At 35.6% G+C, this 27146-nt stretch overlaps 1 protein-coding gene across 1 annotated transcript in view; it reads left to right on the forward strand.

The window, feature by feature from the left end:
* Nucleotides 1–27146, forward strand: part of SP2353 (EGF like, fibronectin type III and laminin G domains protein pikachurin) — a 198208-nt gene that overhangs the window by 132428 nt on the left and 38634 nt on the right. The window contains exons 4-7 of the mRNA XM_076130043.1: nucleotides 2003–2361; nucleotides 3582–3693; nucleotides 14611–14812; nucleotides 19792–19936. Coding sequence (XP_075986158.1) covers nucleotides 2003–2361; nucleotides 3582–3693; nucleotides 14611–14812; nucleotides 19792–19936 — 818 coding nt within the window. The remainder of the gene's footprint in view (nucleotides 1–2002; nucleotides 2362–3581; nucleotides 3694–14610; nucleotides 14813–19791; nucleotides 19937–27146) is intronic.

Genomic DNA, 27146 nt, shown 5'->3' on the forward strand with positions numbered 1-27146 from the left:
CTTACCACAACATCCTTACGAAAAGCAAGGCTTACAACTTTGTAAGAAAACCATGACCCAGAAAACAAGCGCCCTCAATTTAGAAACACCGTTACACATTTACTCCTTAACAAATCCCTTTAAAACAACTTACCTCCCCAATAACCGTTTCAAACTCGATGTGAGAAACGAGATCATATCGCTAGAAGACACACAAAGAACTCGTATATATATTGCAGCGGTATCATAAAGGCGTACAACTCCATTTGTCAGATAAATCGATTTTATCCCGCTTCACATATATACCGGCGACGAGTGACGAAATTGCAGCATTTTGTGAAACAACTTGCTACCACTGAATAAAAGCTTTTAGAGGAGAATAATGCTAAGCACTTAGACTCACACGAGTCTGCGCCGTTAAAGTAAAGACGACACGAATGTCTTTAAAGTAATATTTTTGCTAAATTCTTTGATATATTTGTCTTTTAAGGCAGGCATCTGTCTTTCTAGTATTATGTTAGATCCTAACGAATAACTAACATAAGAGACTGTCTTTTAAGTCTAAAAAAATGTTACAAAATGTATTTTTAGGCCTAATAAGACAGCTACGTCGATATTTCTCACAATAGTTAGCACTATATGTTTTCGATTAAATTAGATAAAATTACTAGTGCGAAGTTCTCTCAATCATTTCCAGAGATACCAATTATTTCAGTCTACTGCACTACTTAATAACAAGCTCTTTTGAATCATAAGTCGCGATTGACGTCTCCGATATCTTTGCTATGAACGAGGGTTCCAACTTCGTAATCTTAAAATAGATGCAAAGACTTTACTGTCCTGACAGTTAGAGTTTCTTTAGAGATAAGTTCCTGGGTTTATTGATCATTAAAGGATATTCTTGGTGATATAATTATAGTGTCGGTTCTTTAGAAATAGTTTCTAGAAGTCTCTTTGGTCACGGAACTTTGTTATAATACTTATTGGAGTGGTTTGATTGAGTTCTTTTGCTGCATTTTTATCGCCTGTAATGTATCATTTTGAACTTTTTACGGCAATGTATGTATTATCGTCGTTTTGAAAAATTTCCCAATGGAAATCATTTATGAAGTTCATAGGTTTAGTTTACTCGTCAAACAATTGTAAGCTTTTAGTTGCCATGCATTATTTTTGTGATTTTTAATCTCATTGCATCAACTTTCGTATTTTTGAATTAGTAACAAAACTAAATTAACGTTCTTCTCCGTCAATTTTATACCGTCTATTTCTTCTATAACATATTTTGCTAGTAAATAACTCTAAAGTATCCAATGTTATTTACCAGAAACGTTTCATCTTTCATCCAATTGATTCCGTAGTTCTGACATCAATTACACGCAAATAACAGCCTTATTTACAAGGCCAGACAGGGCAATATAGTATACTTATATTGAAGAAATAATGCCCGAGGGAGCGGTATAATCTCTCACTGACAAATCAAATCACACCGGGCAAGAACTAGTCTATAAGATTAATCAGAATCGGGGCTCGGAAAAATGGAGCTTTGGTCAAAGGGCAGGGTGGACGATATAGAGATTACGGGTCGCACCTGCTTTCTGTAACATAATTGACAGGGACAAAAGAAGACAATGTTCGGACGAAATATTTATATAAAAAGAAAAAACTAGGAATGAATTTTGCGGTACAAAAATTTGATGCTAGGATAGCTTTTGGTAGCTGCTATCAGAACATCTACACTTAACATAGTAATATCGATTTACACTGCATAAAAATACCTACTTTCTTTTGAAATTCATAGTTTGTTTTAGGGTCTGAATTTTACGCCCGATTAATTACAACCTCAACCCGCTCTTGGCTGGCGTGGTTTCAAGGCCTAACCTCTCCTTTACGGAGGAGACTTGCCAAGCAGGTGGAAAAACCATGTGTTATTTATTTTTGATAGAGATTTTGTTGCAATTTTATCCCTATTTGTAGCATATCATATTGTTTGTGTAGTCATCTAACCATATTTCTCCTTCCACAGAGTTAAACGCAACAAGATCAACAGACACAGCAGACGCCGAAGAGGATGTCCTCTACCAAAAAGACGTCTCATTTTCAGCAGAACTAGAAATAGCACCGTCCAATAGAATTAGTAAACCTACTGTAAGTTTAAAACATATCGACGAAGTTAAAAGACTTACAACTACACTGCCAATAGAACATAAAACACCGAACTACACGTACACCGGTGAGAAGTTTAAAAGAGTGGATGGTTTGAAAAGTTTAATAGAGGATGGTGTTAGTAAAATTGATCTGGATATTATAGCTGATGAAGTGAAAGATGGGTACGCGGAAGCAAGTCAGAAGGTTACGACGCTGGGCCCTAGTTTAGAACAGAAAGTAAGTTGGCAATTTTCTATTGCTTTTGTGTTTCTTGTAGTCGACCTATTTAATTGTCATAAAAGGAAGCCGTCTAAAGAGAGGATCTGATAGATTATATCTAAGTAGGCTTTAGGTATTATCGTTAAAACGATAATCGTACTTGTATTGTCTGTCAACTTGTTAGAGAGCCTTGGTGTCTACGATTGATTTGGATTATAATTCACCGTTCTGTGCTTTCCCTTGTCTCCGATATTTAAATTTTTTCGTGCGAGAGTTGTCTCTAAACAAAATACGAAAGTAGCTGTATCTTACATACCACAGTCAACTGTATAAGTCTGCGGGTCACTGAAGTTCTAAATTCTGCATTTTATACCACGACTTTAGCATACAAGGCTCTCTACTTACTCGTTGGACTTATCATAGCTGGAGACTAAGCTGTACTTACTATTACTTATTAAGGAATAGGTATGTTTCCTTAGTAACGATTCTCATTTACGTTATGGTGTATATCGGGATTTAAACATTTAAATATTTGCACTAAAACTCTTGTAAATCAAAGCCTAAATAAATATTATTCGCCTCTAACATTCCAATATAAACTAGTGAAATAATATACTACTTATTTCTAACAAATAATTCATTCATTCATTCGTCGTATGGTCAGTGGTCAACCTAGTGTCAAAGTTGTTCAAGCCGCCCGAAGGCCTTTGACATGGCTTAACGACTGTTATCTTATTGATAACAACCGGGACCGACTTTTTACGTGCCCTCCGAAGATGATTGTATCATTTTGCATTGAAATGTTTACATACTTCTGCACCAATAATTATTTAAATTTTAAGTTGGAGAACAATTAACTGTAGTTAAAAACGGCCCCTGTAGCTGTGCTTTGATTTTGAGTTCAGGAGTTTAACCTTGAAAGAGTTGCTGGTAGACAGTTAAGTTTCGTAATTAAATGAGTAAAGATTAAAACTTATAGCTCCTTCATACACTTTAGGTATTTCATAAGTACACGCAAAAACGAAACCTGTTGAGAAATTTTATGCCTAAGAGTTTTTAAAAAATCTTGGAAGTGAATTAAGCTCGTATGACGAAAATTTTCGGGAATCGATATATTTTTGTAGTGCTGCGTACCAAAGGCCTTAGTAACAGAAGATAAATAATAAGGAAACGCACAAATAAATAGCAACATGTAGTATTAGTAAAGACTGTGGTTATAATATTGGTATGTTTGTCAGGTACCGGGAGCGACGGCGTCCCCTCCATGGACGGCCGCTGTAGAAACTTGCGACTGTGAAACTTGCGCCGGGGAACGGTGTTCGTGTGGCAACGCTAATACTTGCAAACCTGGTATGTATATTTATAGGTATTTTACTAGCCTACTTGGATGTATTCGTGATTTTGTGCCTGTGGAAATATTTTTGAGATTATATGGCAGTATAATATGGTGAAAACTATGATATCTAAACTATGATATATGATATGAAAAATTTAGAGGTTATAAAGCCTGCTCTTTTTTTTGTTGCAAGATTTTTCAAAATTGGATCTGTAGTTTTGTAGGTAACCTGCCTCTGAAATAAACTGTGTTTACCTATATGAAGTATTATTTATCGATAATTTAAAACAGTTGTCACCTGTGTTATATTGTGTCGCGGACATTTTTATCTAACTAACCAACAAATTATAATCTTAAACTGCAAACAGACCTAGAACACCTATTTGATTACGACACAAAGGATTTTGTTTAAGCATTAATCCCGGTAACATCTAGTACAATAATACCGACAATTGCATTACACGCCCCCTCATTACACCCTAAACCATTGAGCCTCTAATTCCCGCTTACCAAGCAATCCGAAACGCTCAGGTGCGTATCTCGTGTAGTTCTACTACACTATACATGGATCGTCGATAAAGCGAACATTGTTCAACTGTCAGTACGTATCGATCGATGTACACCTATGTACCCATGAATCCCTCACGAGCGAACTTCTCTTGGTACCGGCACGACAAATATGACGACGGAATGAACCGTGCTGATCGTAATTTGGGACAAATATTTGCGTTACCTACAAATAGTTGAACAAATTCTTTATCTGCTATTTGGTGCCTACGTTTTTTAGTATTTGTGCTTTTTGTTTACGCGCAATTGATGATGTGTTCTTAGGTTGATATAGAACTTTTATCTAAATATTTCGTGACAAATATGTGGATTTCTTTTTGTGTTAGCCTGTACTGTCCATTTTTTCAATTATCCCTATAGCCTCACTTGCGTGATATGTTGATAAATTTCTGTCAATCTTTAGTAGAGAGTATTTACTAATATAAACACAGTACCCGGGCCGTACTCTCGTTTATATTTTTTGTTAGTTTAATTTTGCTAACTGTATTCTTACTCTAAATAATAATTTCACCAAAAAAAAACGACCCTCAAAAAACCCAAAACTACCCAGTTCCTCTCCAGTCAATTCGTACAAAATTGATTTAACATGGAGTTGTGTTGACCGGAAGTGGCGGCCGCCATTACCAGCGGGCCACTTCCGCCGACTTCTCTAACTTATCCTTGACAGTTGTTATTGAGTTCCACAGGGTTGGGGGCCTCTCATCCGATTATGTAGAATACACCCCTGAAATTAATCGAGGCAGCGGATCCGTTGTTTTTTGAGTTCGATTTTGTTTTTGTATGTAACCTTGAATGGAAAATGAAGAATGTCTGAATGAGTTATAACCTTGGTTAAATTTCGATAAAAGATTGTCTTTGTGATGTTGCGCTAAATTAAAGTATTGAGTGTATTATTACAAAATTATTAGAGCAATGGGTATCCTTTAAAAAGTCGCGAAGTTTTTATCGCACTAGATCGGTAGATTTAGCTAAAAATCGTACATTTGATAAATACAGGGCCAGTTTCAGGGTTTAAATGAATGTCAGATAACCCATCTGCTAAGTCTGCTAAGTGACGTCAAACTTCTGAAAACAACTGTCAAAATTGCTGAGAAAATGTATGAAAGCAAATGACATCTCATAAATTATCTGAAAGATATTTAGGAGTGGTAAGACCGGGCATAAGTCTATACCAATTTCAATTACAAAAACACAATTCTCGAAAATATCCTTCTTACGTATCTTCTTTTACGAATTTTCTAAACCTTACAATACAAAACAATTCCCTTTTAGATTGAAACCGAATACCTGCGCAAGTTTAGAAATCACAAGTTTCCTCCCCACTGCGACCCCGATTTTTCGATTACCATCCCCTGCGGGGGTCCTTTAATCGACATCTCTCAAAGAATGCAAGCGGCTTGAATTATATCTCTACTAATATTATAAAGCTGAAGAGTTTGTTTGTTTGAACGCGCTAATCTCAGGAACTACTGGTCCGATTTGAAAAAATATTTCAGTGTTAGATAGCCTTTTTTTCGAGAAAGGCTATAAGCTTTATATCATCACGCTACGACAAATAGGAACAGAGTACCAGTAAAAAATGTTATAAAAACGGGGAAAATTTTGACCCAATCTCTCTTATGTGACGCAAGCGACGTTGCGCGGGTCTGCTAGTTATGTAATATCGAGGGTGCGTGATGTACGGCCGTGGACATACAGGTGGGGACGGCAATATTGCTCAAGATCACTGAATTTATCCGAAAACCCGCTATGGTTACATTACGATTGATTTTCTTACTTCATTCTGTATCATTTTGTAGGAATTTTGGGGAGAACGAGAAAGAGAGTAAGGGTTTTTGGAGCGTGTATTTTGTATCACAGTTTTGTAAAATTGTGTTTCTTTTGCAGACTATTTTGTGAAGCTAAAATGTAATAAGACTATGAAAGAAATTATGTAAAGTACGATATTAATATAACATCAGAATAAACTTGTCAAAAATTCTCCAACATGAGTTATTTAATCACATGATACCATTATGATATCGTCTAAGTAAGAATATTTTATTTTTTATTATTACTAGATTCAGTGAAATATTAACATTCACAGAAGGCCTTTAAATACATACCGATTGAAACACGTGGTTCAAAAATTTATTTATTTTAATACTTGGATGTTTTAATATTCACCCCTCAACTTATTTCAGTTGCTTTCGTTTTAAGCGTATTTTTTCAAATCGATACGGAAGCAGCACATGCTTTTACATTAAATACGTTTAGGGAGACATAACCGGAGGGTAAAGTAGTTAATCCAGATTCTGATATTGGAAAGAAAATCGCATTAAAAGAGCTATTACTCTTTATCGGTAGTCGGATCAAAACTCAATCTCTTGGTGACTGAAATGATAAAGTTATGCATGCATTATTTACTACTACAGTAACTTATTATGGTGGTGTTGACAGGATTGTCAGTTGTTTTTATAACTATGGTCCAATACTTTAGTAGAGAGCCGTGTATGTAAGTAGGCTTACAGGCTTGCAAAGGTATACAAAATTCAGAATTAAGAACATCAGTGACCCATAAATTTATGAAATCGATAGTGTTTTGTTTGATACAGCATTTTCATTTGGAAAATACATCCTATTATGACTTATGATAACACATATGGATAGATAGAATAATACATGGCAAATCTCTCTAAGTTGTCGAATATATTTGGTCTCATGCTTCCGTTCCAAACATTCCTTCCGTCCTTTACGATCTTGGACAAACACTGGAATTCACTGAATTCAATAAAATAAATTGAGACAATTCAATTGCAATCCAAAGCCAAGATTACTGAAAAAGGGCCTTCCTGATCTTTTTTAAAAGAAAATCGTTACCCAAAATTTCAGCAACATTTCATCTCAATTCTTAAGAAAGTTCCCAAGCCTGAAACATTTAATTTCCTAAGCGATAATTCGACCTTTATCTCCAACGTTCTTTGTGTTCAACACGACTTAGAAAAGCCTTCACGTACCGAGACACCTACTCGTATCTGTCCAATGTACTTCCGTGTTAATCTCAAGCACCGGTGGAGCTTTTCATGCGGTTTTTACCCCTTAATCCTTGAGGAAGGGCCTCCTTGATCTTTTCCGCAGGTAAATATTAGGTCGGGGAAAAAGTCTTTTCGCATTATAGTATGTATGAACTTGTAATAAAATCTCTTTGGCTTCAAGAATCACAAATCACAACACGGTTCATAGAGACGCCCGTAGCCAGTTGCACTCACCGGTCGGTAAACGATCTGTGGGTTAAGCAAACCTTGGCACGGTCATTCCATAGATGGGTGACCGCATGGTGGTATTTGAACTGGGCGTCTCCGGCCTTTGGAGGGCACGGAAAAAGTCGGTCCCGGTTGTTGTCAATTAAGATTTCTAGGTTCGTGAGGCACCCAAATATCGAGCTTTTTTGTGTAGAGAAAAGATTTTATTACAAGTTCATACATACTATACTGCGAAAAGACTTTGCCCGGATCTAATAGACTTACATGATGTAAAAGTAATATAAAATTGTGAAGATTCTCGTCTCGAGATTTCTCATGTGGATTGACGGTTTCGGTTTAATCTGATACGGTTTGAAGCGAGTGCTGACCTTTGCAGTCTTCATCGGTAAGATTTAAAGCGTTTATCGCGAAATGTCAAATAAGTACTGTTTGCTGAGCTCTCGTTTTAATTATTAATTCCTTGAAAGTTAAATAATTTTCTTTTCTACAATATTTTATAGACAAGTGGCGTTCTTTGGTCTCTGCCTACACATGTGGAAAACAGCGTGACGAAATATTTTACGGAAAATAAACGTAGCTTTGAATTGTGTGATTGATACTCGAAAATATATTTCAAAATAAACTTCAATATTTGTATTTAACTGAAGCACATAAGCAGAATCGGGTTTTGCAGCTTTCGTATGGTGCAGAGAGATAAGAGCAATACTTTATATAATTGAGTTTTCCTTTATGCTATACTAATGTAAATCGGAAGTACTATTGCCAAAAAATGGCCTTTCTTCAGTAAAAATAAAACAATACCTAATTATTCACAACCTCCATTCAAGCACGAGTGTTGTAAAGCACCAGTACAAAGACTCTAATTAAGTTCTGACCTGCGATTTTTGCCCCACTTCCGCGTCATAACCTCCATGTGCATGAGGCATGTCGTCTGAAGGGCCGGGAGTCTGAGGCCATGAGCCCGTGACAAACGGTTTCCGAGAGTGGTTTTATTGTAAACGTGGCGTGTCTTTGTCATAATTAAGAGGTCTCATCTCGCTCGGGAGCCTACGACGATATTACTCAATTTCCCGGCGCGTTACAGTAGGTAGGGTTGGTGCGCAACAGTTTTTTTGTTTTAAATCTTTTAAGGCTTTTAAATAGATATGATTGGACCACACATACGGTCATCTGATTCTAAACTAAGCAGAGCTTCTATTACTATATTAATCAGATAACTGGGTAACACACTACTTAAAAATATACGTCTAAATACATACTTCAATAGATAAATTTACTACCAAGCTCAGAATAAATACTCGTAACTAGACTTTTCTCATAAACATTCTGATACTATAAACGCGGAAGTTTGAGAGCATAGATGTATGTCTGTTACTCTTTCACTCAATAACTACTGAACGGATTTAAACCAAATTAGGTTAACGTTTAGTTTAACGTTTAACGTTTTTATTTAGTATCTGCCTGTCTCATAATATTATGTACAAATTAGGTTACACAATAACTTTAATAAATGAGTTATCACATAGTATTGTTTTTCTCTGGGAAAAAGTGTTGTCAAAGTCATTGATGTACACCGTATTTGATATCTTTTTACGCGAACGAATTCGCAAACAAATGTCAATAATACAACTGGTGATCCAGTTAAGTTAGGCTTAGTGAAGCTATTGATTAGGGTGCTATTTAGGCGGCTATCGTCACACCGTGCGTCAAGCTTCTAATTACCACACAAAGTGGACATTTACGTGATCAACTGGTGCTAATAGTCGATCCAGTTTTGTGGTACTTTATATTGTCTCTTAAGTGTTCTGTAACACAAAATTTACAACTTTTAAACCTATTGCTATACCACAGCTGGGCCAAATGGTCTCCGCCCGCACGAGGGAGGGGTTAAGGCTCTGAGTCACGTTGGCCAAGAGAAGGTTAGGCACATTGCATGCCCTTAAGAATTGTTGCAATATTTTAAGGCACGATATTTTTCAAATACACTTACAACTTGGGTTAGAACTAACTTGTGTAGGAGGTGTAAGCTTAGAACTTTCACTGAAAAACTACAAAATATGTAGTCATAAAACGTAACCATTGTCATATTATTATCGGATTTTGAAAAAGAACCTTGTATATTGTTAAAATTCTTTGTAAATTCAGCAGTAACCCTACATCTCCATTTATTTATAGCTAACCTCTTAAACGTTCATCTCGTTTGTAATATGGTTTTACTCTGTAACAAACTTCAGTATGAACACTCTCGAAGTTTCCACATTCGCGTGAATTTGTAGCCTCGCTGTTTTTATTCCAATTCCTGTTCGTTCGGAATCTATTAACGGGGTCAATGGTTACGCGTCGATGTATATCTTTTGTTTGTAAAATGTCGGTAGGTATACGTTGTTTGAAATAGAATATTCCGGTTCTTTTGTTTGATCGATGTTTCTGGAGTGTTTGTTTAATTCTATGCGTGTTTTTTGTCCTTATTTTATACAGACAGCACCAATTTGTGTGTCGTTTCAGAGTGAAAGTTTTATCTCGCTTGTATATCATCGCTTAATTCAAGTCGCATACGAGATTAAAATAGTTTTTTTCTATACCATATCCTCCGCCCCATATTTTTGGTATCTGCCCGTCTCATGGTAAAAGGGAATAATTTTATGTTGTTAACATGTATGATACACTACCACTATACACCCCCCTTATTTCATTCACAACCAAATCATCTAAAGAGATCATACTCTTCCCTCATACAAATACATGTAAGTTTCAAACACAGAAAAATGTCATGCTTTTTTTTTTCTTTAAAAGACAACTCCCGCACTAAGAATTGGTCTTGTGTCGCGGGGACTATTACAAACATACAAAAAAAAAATAAAAAAATAAAAAAAATGGTAGCAGCGTGGTGACCTAAACGACGCCAAGGAGGTAGTCAGAATCCTAAATAACCTTTCATTCTTCAAAATTACATACGATTGCCTTCCATCATAACTTCACGTAGCAGTAGAAATATATTAATATTCACGGTTAATCCCGCACACAGCGAACAAACAGATCATGTAAATCCACGCCAGAGAGTTGTGTTTGCACAAAGCGTTTGTCTGTGTACAACAGGGCTGTACGACGTATATTAGTGCGTTTTAAAATGTATACGGAACAAAATTGCGACGTGGAATAGTAATTTCGTAACCAGTTAGGCTTGATATGCTGGACAAAGCAGCAAACTAGGTTAGGCACGATTTTTCTGTGAAATTAGTACGGTAAAAATTATGTGGAAGTTATGTCAAATTCTCAATAATTTGTTTTACTTCGCATACTCTTAGACGCTTTTTAGTATTTCGTACAAAACTTCTTGATAGTATGGCATACTTGTTCAATTAAACAGCGGAAAGAAAGCGCCCCTCTAAGTTAAACAAAATATTTTGTTTAATTGACCCCAACAGTAGGAAATTTCAAAAACACTTTCTTTATAATTTGGCTTATAAACAGAAAACTTTCAACCTGTAAATAATAAAATAAATTTAACCTATTACTGTCCCACTGCTGGGCAATGGACTCCTCCCGTAATGAGGAAGGGGTTAGGCCTTGAGTCCACCACGCTCGCCAAGTGCGGGTTGGGGACTTCAACCTGTATTATAATAATAATATTTTTAAAATTCCATTAGTCCAGTCATTTCACCAGTCTCTATTATATTCAGCCACTATGACTAAAATACTGTGTTTTGACTCAATCTGTAAATGCAACAGTTTCTTCTTCACCAGTGGCAGCCCTACCTAAGACACTTGTGTACGACACTTAAGCTAGGCTCGTCATCTGACACTGTGACGGGTGTAGAGCGCGATGTCAAAACGTATTGTTTCGTAATTTACCCAGTTATATCTCCCTCCCCCCTCCCGGAACTCCCCGCCATGTTCCTCAAACTGTTTCATTTCATTTGACGCGCTTCATTACGTATTATTGTGTGCTAATCGATCCTGGTGGAATGTAAACGAATTAAGGCCAAAATGTAAAAGTAACCATCAATCAAATTCAACTTTACTTCGAAATTGTTAGTATTTAAGAACAAGCCACGATGAGGCTAACGTCTTACGTTGTAATCAAAGTCTCTAAATAAGCAAATATACAAAAAAGAAACTTTGTTTCGTAAGTTTCAGCAGAACAAAACTTATACGGGAAGGAGATTAACTTTTGGATTAGCTATCGACTTTTTAATTTAATTTAAATCATTCGTACACAAAGAAGAGGTAATTTGTGGTCCAATTTTTCAGTGGCTGTCAGTATATAATGCGTTGCATCACTTTACTTACACTCTGTATCTATTCCTATATCATACTTAATGAATGAAGAAAGGTAATTTATTATAACTCGCAAACCACAGAATGCACTGCTAAAAAACCTCTAATATACCATGTAATGATCCTCCAATCGCTTAACAAAACTGCAAAAAACATAAAAAGTAGACAAGAGTAAACGTCAACACCCTGTAGAACACTCAACTCATATTCTAACGCAATAAATATGTTCAAGGGCGCAGATAAGGAAGAGAAACAATGAAACTTTTATAAGGGATGTTGTTCTTTTAATACCGGAGTGAATGGCTGGAATACGCACTGAAATTGGCATCCGGCGACACTTACACCCTCGCTAGTACAGGAATTTTGTATAAAAATTGTGTAAATAACGCCCCGCTACGAGTTGCTTACGACTTTGTGAAATTCTTAGAAGAAACGCGACGGTATCTCGAGCCTTCCTTTTATTTGGAAACATTTTTATATTTATGGTTAGGTTTTACTTGTATTTTTTGTTTTTAAATGTTGTTTAAAATTTTGTTTGAGTGCTCATTACACCTTCAAACCTTCATGTAAAATATGAAATTGCAAACAAAAAGTCCAATAATAATTATTTAAGTTATTGCAAGACTAGCTTCTGCCTGCGACCTCGTTCGCCGTGCGGGTAAACAATATCATGTGTTAACCTAGGTTATGTATTACATTATGTGTACCAATGACAATAGTTTCATGAATTTTTGCGTAAAAAAGTTACAAACATACATACAATCATCCTCACTAACTTCTGCAAGATGAAAACCTAAACGTGCTAAAACTACCTACTCAAAAACTCAATAAACTGTTTTCCAAAATTTTCCTACTACTAAACAATGACGATTTGAATTGTTTTATATGCGTATAGAATAACAAATGGAAATGTCTTGTACCTGCCTACACGATAACCTTCTAAATTCTGAGAGCTTCCGTTGAGGTCGTTGAACTGCTTCCAAATGTCAGTTCACAGGTCAATGACCTTTACCAAACCTAGCCTAGTTTTTAGTAGGCTTTGTTTTGCTAAATAAATAGTAGCTCTTTTGTATCATGTTAAACCATGTAAAAACCTACAAAGGCTGTTGTTTTACCGACTACTGTCTATTTCGACAGTTGGCATACATTTTGTCTGGCTTTGCTAGCACAAATACTTTGAAGACTTTCGACTGTAGCTCGATTCACAACTTCTATCGACTAATGACAACCGGCTTGTCATCGTGAAATTGTGTTTGAAAATCTGATCAGCGCCTCTGATGGGCGTATTTAGGCAATACACTCTAAATGTCAAACTTTCGATACTCGACAGTACCGGCTGTATAGAATCGCGATATTGAAATGATCACTAAACTTGTATTCATCTTGAGATAATATGCTTCAGGTTATGATGAATCAAATTATCATTCAAATTCTATACAAAACAAATAGTGTCTTAATATAGATTTCAAGTGATTCTCTTCTTTATCTTAAACGAGCTGACCCGCGCAACTTCGCTTGCGTCACATAAGACAGAATGTTTTATAATTTTCTCCATATTGTAACATTTTTCGTTGCTACTCCGCTCCTAATGGTCGTAGCGTAATGTTACATATATAGCCTTCCTCTATAAATAGGCTATCCAACACTAAAATATTTTTCAACACCAGTACTTCATAAGATAAGCGCGTTCAACCGAACAAACCAACAAACTCTACAGTTTAATAATATAAATATGGATCGTTAACTAATTCATTCATGTTTGACATAAAAATGTGAGCAACCATAAATAAATGTTTTCGCAGAAACCCAAAATACCCTCATTTCCCCAAAGCCGCAAGAAAACAAAAAACTCGATACTAAATCAAAGGCAGCTTCTTTGAAGGCTTAATAACAATTTCTATAATTAATCACAGTTTTCAAATTCAAAATTAATTTGAAATTGAGTGAAATGTAATTTGAATGATCAAAGTTTGTTGAGACACAAAAGCTGTTGTTTTATTGGTTCCTGTAAATAGTTCATACGACGGAGTAATTTGTGGTTAAAATACATCGAGATTAATAATATCTGTGGAATGTTCATTTCATATTTTATTTTGGACAAATGAGCAGCGATTTCGTAATAAAGAGATGTACGAAGAACATTTCAGAATTCAGCAAATAGTACATTTAATTGCAATACAGTTTCAGCGAAAGGTACATTACTTGCTACTAGGCCTTTATCTATATATTTTAGATACAAGTCTGAAAGTCAAGGTCTATCTTTATATTTTACCCAAAAAAAAAAAAAAATTTTAATATAAAATTTATTTTAACCACTTTATTACACACATAATTAGCTAACATGCTTTCATCAATAGTTTAAATAAATCCTTTGATTAACTTCTGAATCACAGATCGTTAAACGAATAGATTTCAAACAAACATATGTCTATCACAACGACACATTTAAGCTTCGGCCAAACCTAAGCGACCAAAGCGACTGCGAAGCGGGAGCGTCAGACGCGCGGTGACGCTGCCAGTGTTTACCTATGGACCTTGCACAACTACGCGACCGTGACGTAGTAGTAGCTGTAGACGCTCCCGTTTTGCGTCCCACGTTCTTGACGCGCAGGTGTGGCCGAAGCTGGTCCTCTCGATTGCCGATAGGCGGTTGTGTCCGGCCTATCGGCATGTGGAGTTAAGGGCTCGGCAGCCTCTGTGAGGGATCCCTAATTTGTGGCATAACCCTGCACTCCACCCAGGGTGAAGGTGTACGCTTAATGCATTAGCCACGTTAAAAAAAAAGGTCTCACAGGTGTGGCCGAACCTTAATCCCCAAAACTGATCTCTTATTTTTTTCAACAGATTCGAAAGTATCAACACCTCGTTTCTCTGGCTCTTCCTGGCTGGCATTACGCGCGCTGCGTGGTGCGTACAAACGAGTGCGCGTACGTATACGCGTGCGTCCTGAACGTGCACGCGGCGTGCTTCTACTGACTGGGGAGCACGATGACCTGTCAGGGGATTACTTGGCGCTGATGCTGAGGAATGGGCATGTTGAATTAAGGTAAATATTTATTACTTTAAAAGTTGTTGCTTTTTAATTAATATCGGCATTTATTCATGGTACTGGTATTAATAGTAGTCTATCCTGTTACTGTATTTTTTGCCCTATAAAGTGTAGAGACAGACGTTCTGTATTGACACAAAACACCTGAGGAATATTCGTTTCGAGAAAAATATTACAATCAAAGAACACCGTAAAAGTCAAGAAACTCAGTAGAAAAAAAGTCCCCAGTACCCATTTAATGAGAGAAACCTACATAACAAAGTAATTTACTGTTCAACAAAAATATAAAAATACTTGAACATCCTTGAAGTTCAATCTCAAAATTATTTCCGACCAATCACCCATGATAGTGTAGTTTGTGCACCCCACTTGAAGAGGCAATATCGTTATCCACTTACTATAAGCACTTGACGTTGATGTAAGTGCTATGCACCCCGAAGCGCCCCGAAACACCCAAAGGACATAGGGGAAGTTGGACCGGAGTTATGTTACGTAGAGAATCGAATAATTTTAGAAACTGTATTTATACATACCTTACCTTTATTTACGGACCGTATTCCTTAAGGAATTAACTGTCAATATTCCTTAAGGAGTTAAAAAAGGAGGAAATCTGAATTTCGATAATTTGCAGAGGGGAACATAATAATATCGTCATATTAAGATGCACAACGGATATATTGGTCTAGGTGGACATTAAGAGCCGGCTTACAGCTTTACTGATAAATGTCGGAAGACCTATTATATTATTATATACCTAGATATAGTGACATAATATATGAAAAAATCTGTCAATATCCCAACTGATCTGGGGGCACGGAAGTGCCCCCGCAAGTCGAGCAAAAAAAAAGCGGCACGGCCGTAACATCCTTTTCTCGAAGCAATTCGGGCTATTTTTGACACCCCTATAATTTCGTTGTGGATAAAACTAGAAGCCTGGATTTTCAGCAACTAATAAGTCATTGTATAAACACGGTATATTTAAAATTTCAATCAATTTGAACCAGTAGTTTAAGAATGACAACTTGTTAAAATTTTGAATTTTGTCACTCACTGACTCACTGACTCACTGACTCACCGATCATCAAAAGTCTAAGGTACTTCTAGCAGACTTAGAAGCTTAAAATTTAGAATACAAAAAGGGTTTAGTGTCTTAATCATGGGAAAAATTTAATATTTTCTAATTTCGGTCCAGTTTTCTAAATACACCAACTGCAACAATAACTTTGTAATCCTATATAAATGTATAAGATTACAAGGTTACATTTGCAGTTAATGAATTATTGTTACTGTAGAAAATAAAATAAATAGGTATAAATAGGTACCTACTATATGAGGCATAACGGGAGGGGGTATAGGGTGGGTAAGGGTGTTTAGCCCATGAAACTGAACAACATTCCCATAGGAGAATATGTTGAATTATGAAAAAAAAAACGTCTTTCCATACAAATTGGACTTATGTTCGCTCTACAAAAAGAAGTGAGATGCCATCAAAAACATTCTGTAAAAACCTCAAGTCTCGCCGTAAAAAGTTGTGAGATCAATATAATACCAAGTCGATTAATCTATTTAGTCTCTACTTAAAGGACCTTCTGTCTTAAGTTATTACGTATGTTATTATCATGCCAATTTAAAAAAAACCTTTAAAACATATAGATCGACTTGGTCATCGCAAGAAAACACAAATTCGCCATTAACATTTCAGGAGCATTACTTTCTCGTCGTGCTGTGTATAGGTACATACTAATAATTAAATCATGCGATGGCCAGGTCGGTCTATATGTTTTAAAGGTTTTTTTTAAATTGGCATGATAAGAACATACGTAATAACTTAAGACAGAAGGTCCTTTAAGTAGAGACTAAATAGATTAATCGACTTGGTATTATATTGATCTCACAACTTTTTACGGCGAGACTTGAGGTTTTTACAGAATGTTTTTGATGGCATTAACTTTACACGTCAATTTAGACCGTTGAGATAAATAGTGTGTTTATGACAACATCCAAATGATGAATAGTAGAAATTCTTTCAACGACACACAAAGACTACACACATATAAAACCCAATAAATCAAATACACATTTGAAATACAATCATTCATGCGTGAACAAACCGCAAAATGTGCTTAATTATATCAACGTTTGAAACTAACAAATGAACACCACATTCGCTTTAAAACATTCCGGTATTCCCACAACTAAATCTAAATAGCAACCACTTAATTTATCAATTTCAAACACTAAAACATTCGAACAATATTCATAGAAAATTGAATTAAACCAACGCTTACATAATTTGAAGCACTCGCAATTATATCCGGATATACTAGTGCTAGATTAGTACCCGGTTCGTGTATTACCGGGTTTATGTACTACCCGGTTAATTAAGTCCGTCCTATCGATTCTGGCTTACGACTCAGTTCATAATTAACTATTAATGTAGTCTAAAATCTCATTGAAGTAAGTCTGTGATTAATTCTTGGTAGTTCTCTTTCCTTTGTGCTAGTTTCATTTTTATTTCATTTTTGAGTTGGCAAAGGATTGCAGTGCTCATGTGAGGTGTAAGATGAAAGGAAAAAAAGAAAGCCTTTATGATTGAATCGAAAAGCTATCTTTGCTTAAGGTTTTATCTACTAGTTGGTTGAGTAACTGTTTATTGCGTCACTTGAAAAATATACAAAATAATGAAATGATTCTGTATAATGAAATAGGAGCAAAAATTAAAATCATGCCGACAGTAAATACGGCTTCATCTAACTACATCGCACACATCTTTGATAATAAGAACAAGTCACTCTTTTAATTAAAAGAGGCAGTAAGAGGTCTTTTTCATTAAGATTATAATAAAAAGCAAGTCATTCATTCCGTAATGCTTATTCACATTCCTAAATCTAACTAATTTTCTCAAGAAACCAACCCCTAAAGTAAAATACCTCTACAAACTTACTTTTTTCCACCTAGATGACATTGCAATTTTGCTCCCTCATAGGGAAAAAGAATTTCTTCTACATCAAATCCCCTATTGTATACCGAAGTAAATAAAGTAGTACACAGACGTAGTTTACACTCGATTCCATTCTGGAGATGTTTTCTTTAGTTCTTATAACCCTCCCGAAGTAAAAAGCTATTGACATTCAGGCCCTTGAAAGGAACTTTTCGTCCTCTGAAAATGTCAATGTAAAATAAACGTCTATTCGACTTAGTATAACACTGGGCTTTTTGTGTTTTTTAAGTTGTGTTGTGTGTCTTTGATACGTCTAGACTTGTCTTCTTAAATGTATATCAAATTGTTTGTTGTATTATTCCACTTCAGTGTGCTGTGAAGAGCCTTAAGTGCCTTGCTAGATAACGTATAAGAAATGCCATCAAAAACATTCTGTAAAAACCTCAAGTCTCGCCGTAAAAAGTTGTGAGATCTATATAATACCAAGTCGATTAATCTATTTAGTCTCTACTTAAAGGACCTTCTGTCTTAAGTTATTACATATGTTATTATCATGCCAATTTAAAAAAAATACCTCTTAAACAAATAGACCGACCTGGCCATCGCATGATTTGATTATTAGTATGTATCACACTACACAGCACGACGAGAAGTTAATGCTCCTGAAATGTTAATGGCGAATTTGTGTTTTCTTGCGATGACCAAGTCGATCTATTTGTTTTAAAAGTATTTTTTTTTAAATTGACGTGATAATAACATACGTAATAACTTAAGATAGAAGGTCCTTTAAGTAGAGACTAAATAGATTAATCGACTTGGTATTATATAGATCTCACAACTTTTTACGGCGAGACTTGAGGTTTTTACAGAATGTTTTTGATGGCATCTCACTTCTTTTTGTAGAGCGAACATAAGTCCAATTTGTATGGAAAGACGTTTTTTTTTCATAATTCAACATATTTTCCTATGGGAATGTTGTTAAGTTTCATGGGCTAAACACCCTTACCCACCCTTTACCCCTTCCCGTTATGCCTCATATAGTAGGTACCTATTTACACCTATTTATTTTATTTTCTACAGTAATAATTCATTAACTGCAAATGTAACCTTGTAATCTTATACATTTATATAGGATTACAAAGATATTGTTGCAGTTGGTGTATTTAGAAAACTGGACCGAAATTAGAAAATATTAAATTTTTCCCATGATTAAGACACTAAACCCTATTTGTATTCTAAATTTTAAGCTTCTAAGTCTGCTAGAAGTACCTTAGACTTTTGATGATCGGTGAGTCAGTGAGTCAGTGAATCAGTGAGTGACAAAATTCAAAATTTTAACAAGTTGTCATTCTTAAACTACTGGGTCAAATTGACTGAAATTTGAAATATACCGTGTTTATACAATGACTGATTAGTTGCTGAAAATCCAGGCTTCTTGTTTTATCCACAACGAAATTACAGGGGTGTCAAAAATAGCCCGAATTGCTTCGAGAAAAGGATGTTACGGCCGTGCCGCTTTTTTTTGCTCGACTTGCGGGGGCACTTCCGTGCCCCCAGATAGAAAACGGTTTAACATTTGTATAATTTTATATCTTGCATCTTTGCTTCTTGTGGTTTTATTACATTTTCTATGAAGTCCGTATTTCGGATTTAAATACTGTGAGGTTTGCAACCATTGTTACTATGAGTGTGTATGTGTGTGAGACCCTTTCCACCACAATAAATTGGTGCGATAAAATCTCTATAAAACTATGAATCACATACCCTAAAGGGAATTAGTACAATTATCAGTAGAAAACAAGTTTGCAACCTTACCGAAAAATCAAGCAAGGTTGATAAAATTAGATGATTATTCTCCTTTGCTAATGTCCGGTTTCCGAGTATATTTAGCGGTAGTTTATCTATTCGATAGCGTTATTTTATATTCTAAACGCTATTGAATAGATAAACTACCGCTAGATGTACCTCAGAAACCGGGAGTATGTAAGTGACTTTTAAGCGACAAAATTATTAATTTCATATTCTTTTGCCCCAGGTTTGACTGCGGCAGTGGCGCCGGTATCCTTCGCTCACCAGAGCCAGTGCGGCTTGGACATTGGAACACTATCTCAGTGTACAGACATCGATGGGACGCGTGGTTGCGGCTCAATAACGGCAAGAGAGTGCGAGGACGGTCTAAGGTAAGAACAAACTGAAGCATTTTTTTTATTTTTAAACAAAAAATCTCTGTTTTCAATAAGATTAGTCAAATCGGCTACTATGTAATGCCAAAAACATATTTTATTATGAAGATTCAAATGTGTGTCTAATGAAATGTTTCAGTTCATTTTATTTTCAACATGATCATAAAAAAAGCGCAGCATGATCATTATGGACGTACATTTTATTAGCGCGCCGCAAAAATCTGAGTAATTTCTGCAACAGCAGCTACACATTTGCTTATCTACTCATATTTGAATCTTAGGTGACGAACTAGGACATAAGGCGACAGTCCATATATTGGTTAGGACATTAAACACTTCAACGTGCATGGTAGTTATCAGACAGGACACCTATTAAGATAGTAGAATAATCTATGGTGGATTTATTAGTACATAAATTATGTCCTGCTATCGTCTAATGGAGATATCGTAGCTATATCAGCTCAATAGATACCATAGTAGCTTTCGTCGACGACTGAACTGTGCGAAAAGATTTTCCTTAGTAAATAGTATCCTACCCCACTGTTGTATTAGGTACAAATCTGTAAAAAATAGTTGTAAGAAAGATGAATAAATAGATTCTAAGTGTAAATACACAGGTGGTAAAATATATATGTTTTACATTTCATTATAATCCGGCTAGTAGTTTTTTTGTAAAAGAGTATCAAACAAACATCCACCTTGACAAACTATCGCATTTATAATATTAGTAGTAATAGGACATATCACGTAGAAGATAGCAATACGTTTGATAATATCTTACTCCCGGTCTCTGAGGTACATTAAGCGGTAGTTTATCTAATCAATAGCATTTAAACTCTTATAAAAAAAGGCTAATAGATAAACTACCGCTAAATGTACTCAGAAACCGGGCATCAGTAATTTTAAAACAGTGCATTATTTGAGCATTAACGGCCATTATTTTCCGCCTCTGCATAATTAAATGACTACAACTGTATTGTACACTCTCATAATACGCATCCCGTCTTATCTTAATGAACAATTTCGGTAACATTTCCATTACAGGTGAAGTTATCTAGATTAGTTGAACAGTTTTATGACTATTTGATGACGCCTTGATGGAAACACTAAACAAAGTAGACTAGTTGCTACTTGTTTAGTTTATGGAGTACTAAGTTACCACTTGAAGTAATGGTCGTCGATAAAAAAGTTGAATTTAGTGTTGTTTTTATTATTTCGGGTCTAACATGATATTCTGTTACTAACTACTTTATATGTAACCTGTCATCTATCTGATTTTTGATTACATAAAGCTCGCTTTACTTGACTCATGAATCACTATGTGATTTTAGCCCCTGAACCGAACTTGGCCAGGGATAGGACTAACAGCCTTGGTGGACTATCGGCCTTGGAGGCCTAACGGACTTAACCCTATCTCATTTTGAGACGAAACTCATGCGTTAACTGTTCTCTCATTTTGAAGTGAGATCAATTGCTCAACATTGGGATAATCATTAGTGACAGTTACATTCCCGGAGAATGCAACCGCTACTCCAACATAAACGTAAAATGTATTAAATGAAAACATTGGAATATGACAAACGTAGGTACTGTGCGCGTTTGCATGATAAATTGTGTGTCTTAAACATTGTGCAACTTGCACAACATGGCACCTACATTTGGACTTTACCGATTTATTCTTTCTTGAGACGAACTTAAGAAGAAAATACAAAGCCAAAGATAGTTGAAACTTTATACAAAATCACGATATTTGGGTCAAAGGAATACAATACAAGTAAATTGCTTCGTTTGCGATCGGCAAAACACAAAGCAATTTAAAAAGATCTAGACCCGAGCCCAATCTTTAGCAAAGCACTACACAATTACGGGCAGTTTTTTGATTTCTTAAGCTTCCACAGTCGACTTGCCTTCGTTTCTTTGTCCGAGGCCCTCGAAGCAATTGGCCGAATAATACGTTTTAAAAAGTACCCCGGTTCTTTGGACTATTGAACTTAAAAGCAAACCGTAGTGTATCACGTAGATTTCCTTTCCTCTTGCCGTTTCATCTGACGACAGTTGAAAGGTTGATAAATTGTTTGTGTAAAGTTACAGTGCTTGCGTTTGTGTATGATTTAAATGGTTTTGGAAGTAGGTTTTAATGTTGATGTATTTGTGGAAAGTGCATTTTTAAATCTTGCTCCTTTCAAAAATATCGTTTTAGTTAGAAATTTATGTGCATGATATCACGCATTAAATCTCTGCCTCTAAGGATATAGGCAGAGATTTAATGCGTTCTCTGGACTTTTGTTTTGCACAATAATGGGTATTTTTTGCTTTAAGCATTTACTCAAACGTTTCCTGGTCCTTGCCAATTCTGCTTATATGATTGTGATGTAACAAAATTAATAATATTAATTGAAAAATTATAATCAATTTTAATTACAGCTACCCCAACGTTATCTGGGTTAAAACAACTACAATTCAAATTTCCTTTAATCCTTCAACAGGTTGCAGTCTCGGAAATTGGGCCACTTCAAAATTCTTCCAATTTACTACCCACCTAATTTTTAAAGCGTACACGAAAATTATTCATCTTCTGTATATCACGGGATAGAATGTTCACCGCAGTATACTTAATTCAGATACCGTTGGAAACAATTTGTACGGGACTCGCTTATGCGTGGAGCGGAACTGAGCCAGAAGGTGCATTATTAATAGCCGTGAGGAATTTTTTAGTAAGGCTTTGTTAGGTCCGGCACCCACTGTTGCACGGTATGACAGGGTATTTTCACATCCATACGTATAAACCCACGCTGATGATAAAAATCTGCTGTCGTATCCTCAAGCATGCCGCGACATCCCTAGGCATGCCTATGCATCCCAAGGCATTTTTGCCGCATTAGCTCCTTGATACAAAAAGCTAAGTATGGCGGTAGTCGTTTGAAAATAAAATCTCTGTGTATCGAATATTTTCGTAGCTTTGTGGTCCTTAAGCAAACGAGGAATGGAAAAGTGTAGACACTAAAGGACACTATTTTTACTAACGTTTAAGTTTCTTGAAGATTGCTTAGACATCCGGGAGCCCCCTGATATGCCTAAACGCTACTATTTTTAGGGAAGATTATTGTATGGAGATATTCATATTAGATGCTTTCATTAATAGAACAATAGCTCTCATTGAAATTTGGACTCTATTGTAATGCAATCAAAGTATATTGTTCTACGTAAAGCCCGTGCCGTGTTTTCAGTGGACACAAAGCCTTAGCATAGAAGCTGTTTCGGTCTTTAAGTTGGGTAATCAAGGATTTATTTGGATGTTGTCCGCACGTGATGCTGTAGAGGAAATGAGTTGTTGAATGTCGTGGAATATAAAAATGTTTGTTCTTTGATCTTGGGTTTACGTTGTGGGTATAAAATGATGACGTAAATGTCTTCTGGGAGTTGGTTGGATTTGAATACTTGATGTAAATAATGTTGAGAAAAATGTGAGGATTGAAAATATTGATGACAATTTGGAGAAATTAAGTATCAATTTAATTATTGGCAAAGCAGTAATAAAGACAAGGAATAAATAGCTATAATAAAATTTTCTATAAATGAAGAATTAGGTAAAGTTAAAGTCTCTATAAATAACAAACAAGTGATTAATTAAATAAAACTTCCTAAAACTTATCTTAATCCCAACATTAATAAAATACGTAACGAAGCTCTTACACAAGTTTTTGATGAAATAAAACCTTTTTAATTTGTTCGAAACCAAACTTAAGTGCCCTCGAAACTTTAATAATGAAATATGAAATCTTGAAATTGTTAGTTTCAAAAAGAATAAAACTCCTTTCGAATAGTGATTAAACAAATCCGGATAAGTTTTAAATGTAGATTTCAATCAAAAACTAGTTGGACAAGTTTCTGGAGATGTAAAAACGGATATTGAGGGAGTTCTCGAAGCTCCACTGGGGAGCTTAAAGTTTTAACTGTGTTATACAATTGTAAGGCGATTGAGACGTTTCTATAGACTTTGTTAGTACTGAGATTATGGTGAATAAAAGCGTAAAGATATAATTGGATTAGCGCTTTACTCAAGGTACTACGTGACCGAAGAATGTGTCGAAATACAAAAATTTAATTACGGCTATATAGAACGCTTAAGTACTTATGTAAGGTAGGTTTGGGGTTTTGTCTTGTTTGAGTTCGTTGCATGTGTAATTCTATGAGCATGCGTCACGTAACGTACGTAGCTTACATAAAATACTACTTTTAATTACTAATGATAAGTCATGGTACTGCTAATGTGTTGTCATAAAAGATCTAAAATAATTTTAATAACATCAAACCCTTAAATTAATTTCAAAGTACATTCAAGCAGTTAGGTAGCGATGAGCAGTAGGTTCATAGCTAGACCAATAAAAAAAACAAATTAATCTCCCAAAGAAACACACATCGTTCTTCACGCATTAAAATGTCAAACCAGCCAACTACAGCACCAAAAGCATTTACACAGTACTTCAATAGCCATACAAGTATCTGCCAAGAAACATTTGTATTCCATACAAACCACTCTGTTACAAATAGTAGGGACACGAAGCAAATTGTCAGTTGATATTGTTAGAGCCGGTTCCATTTAGAGATTGCACTTCACTCTGATTCGTCTAATGTACGATGCAGTACTGTGATACAAGTAATGTGCATTACGTGAATCACAGTACAGTCACGAGCGAATATTTGTATGCAATGTCATCTTTTATATGTTTTTGTATGAAATGGACAATTTTATTGTTAGTACCAGTCATTTTTTCTAAGACAACTCCGAACTTACTATTGTTTTTCATGTTGCGGGGACTTTTACTTACGTACAAACAACGGGCATAAAGTACTACCAAATAAATGTTAGTGAATCGCGACAAATATTATTTTGTTTCGTGTGGCAATCGAACCCTCGACGAACTGGTAGTGTCGTGGCGACCATCAATGCACTACGGAGGCTGTCAATCAAACCCAATAATAGCCCAATTACTTTGAAGCTAATAAACCGTTGTATTTTATTTATGTTCATTGATATAAATGCTGTTCAAGATGTGTCGGTGTATACATATTTTTGCTTTTCACTGTACGACTGTACGTTTGTGACTGTGACTGTGCGTCGCGTCGTGCTATTCTGACTGTCGGAATTGACGTTTCTGTGTGAAGTGTGTAGTTGCCTTTTCGTACTTGAGTTTTAGAGTCTGTTGTTTTGAATGAGCTTTTAGCTCAAAGTATAGTTAAAACTACATGTTTTGCTGCTTGTTTGTCTAATAAAATTACAAATGACTTCATAAACAAGTGATCTGTAAACAAAAATAGCTAGAGCAATCTAAATACAGATGTGAATATCAATCACAACTTAGTTATAAAAGACTACAGGGTGTGGCGTAAATAATGGATAATCCTTTACCAGCGGATGGGTGACTTCCCGACTGATCTAAAAATTAAAATTTAAAGCAAACTTAGCTTAAACGCGTGCAAAAATAAAATTAGTCGACCGGCAAAAGTGTTAATAATTTAAGTTCTTTGTAATATTTTGACAATAATCAGTATAAATGCTGCATGTTATACCAATTTAAAATTCTAATAAAATTTAGAAATTATTTATGGCGTGGGCAGTAAAGCCACTATACATTTTTTTTTCACCACAAGTGCTCAAAGTTGCACGAAAGTTGTGAAAGATTATAAAATTTAACTTTGAATGCATAATTTAAATAAAAAACAAGTAGTAAGAACAAAACAAGATTGTAGATTCAATAGCACATCTATTCAGGATTTATTTGCAAAAAACGGATTAAAAAAAAGCCTTAATTTGTGATCACAGCATCAAAAACTAAGAGCGTAAATCGCTTTCTTAAAAAACACACAAAATGGCCAAAATCTCGAAAACTATGATACTTGTGCCAGAGGTAAATTTTAATTTTTTGATCAGTCGGGAAGTCACCCATCCGCTGGTAATGGATTATCCATTATTTACGCCACACCCTGTATATGCACTGGCTATGGTTATAAAGTAAATAAATAACTCATTCTCTTGTTCAGTTTGTGCTAGTATATTCGAAAAAATACTTGTCTGATTTTTAAAAGTGAATTTCAATAGACATGTTATTTATACAAGTTTTTTAAGATAATTCTGATGGAATCTTTGATTGCTGCCGTACCGAAAAATTCCGAACTCCAAACTTTGGCAACATACAAAGCGGGCGCGTGCATTATCACAAAGTTTGCCCCTAAGTATCTCACCAGTAATGGAGAGTCAACAAAACGTTCTAAGATTACAAGAGTAAATTACATTAGTAAGTCGGTTATCACATAAGACGTATTCTTCGAAGGGCGGGATGTTTACGAACAACTCAACGCCAGCTGTCCTATATTCCAGTTTGTTTTCTTTCCCAAGTCCCAAAACTATCTTTCGTGGGTATCGTCAATATTGTGTCTCGTACTTTCTAGTTTCAACGTTATTGCGAACCAGACCTTCGTCTCCAACATTTCATATTGACGCTACCTACACGTCTCATGTAATTTCGCCAGAAACTTTTCCTCGAAACTGTCTCTTTATAAAAGAGTTTTTCTGAAGAAAAATTACATCAGTTGCGAATATTATGAACGCGATCAGGACTTTCTTTATAAAAATCAACTTCATTATTCACCTCGTTGCCATCACAGCCTTATTTTGGAACATAAAATTGATGTTCAGGTAGACATTACACTCTGGAGCCAGTACATTTTCCTGGCAGATAACGAGACCGCATTTCTCCGCGTGTGCCATTAATCTCACACATAAATTGGCTCACAAGGTGTAAAATAAGGCGCAAAAACATCTCCATTGCTCGCCGAAATCGTTCCAAAGCGGATCCAACTCATTAAGAGCATTCGTGTCTAAAGGGTTGGAGAAGCAAACGAGGCCACATTTTCACCTCACACTACCTAGAGAGACGAGCGGATAATATCAGCCATAAAAAAAATCACTATGAATTTGAAACGTGTAATAAAAATTGGAAATTTTCAGAGGGGGTGCTCGAATTTTATCGAGTTGAAGATTAAATGTTGAAAACGTATTTGTTAGTTTCGGGACGCATGAAATAGTAATTGGAGTTATATACGTGGAACTGTAGACGACTAAGTGCTGACATTCATATAAATTACTGAGAGTCGTATTCGTCTTATGGAATTTAAATGGTCCTTAAGCATTTAAATATGGAAACTT

Source organism: Anticarsia gemmatalis, chromosome 23 (assembly GCF_050436995.1).
Source record: "Anticarsia gemmatalis isolate Benzon Research Colony breed Stoneville strain chromosome 23, ilAntGemm2 primary, whole genome shotgun sequence".
In the NCBI taxonomy this organism is placed as follows: domain Eukaryota; kingdom Metazoa; phylum Arthropoda; class Insecta; order Lepidoptera; family Erebidae; genus Anticarsia; species Anticarsia gemmatalis.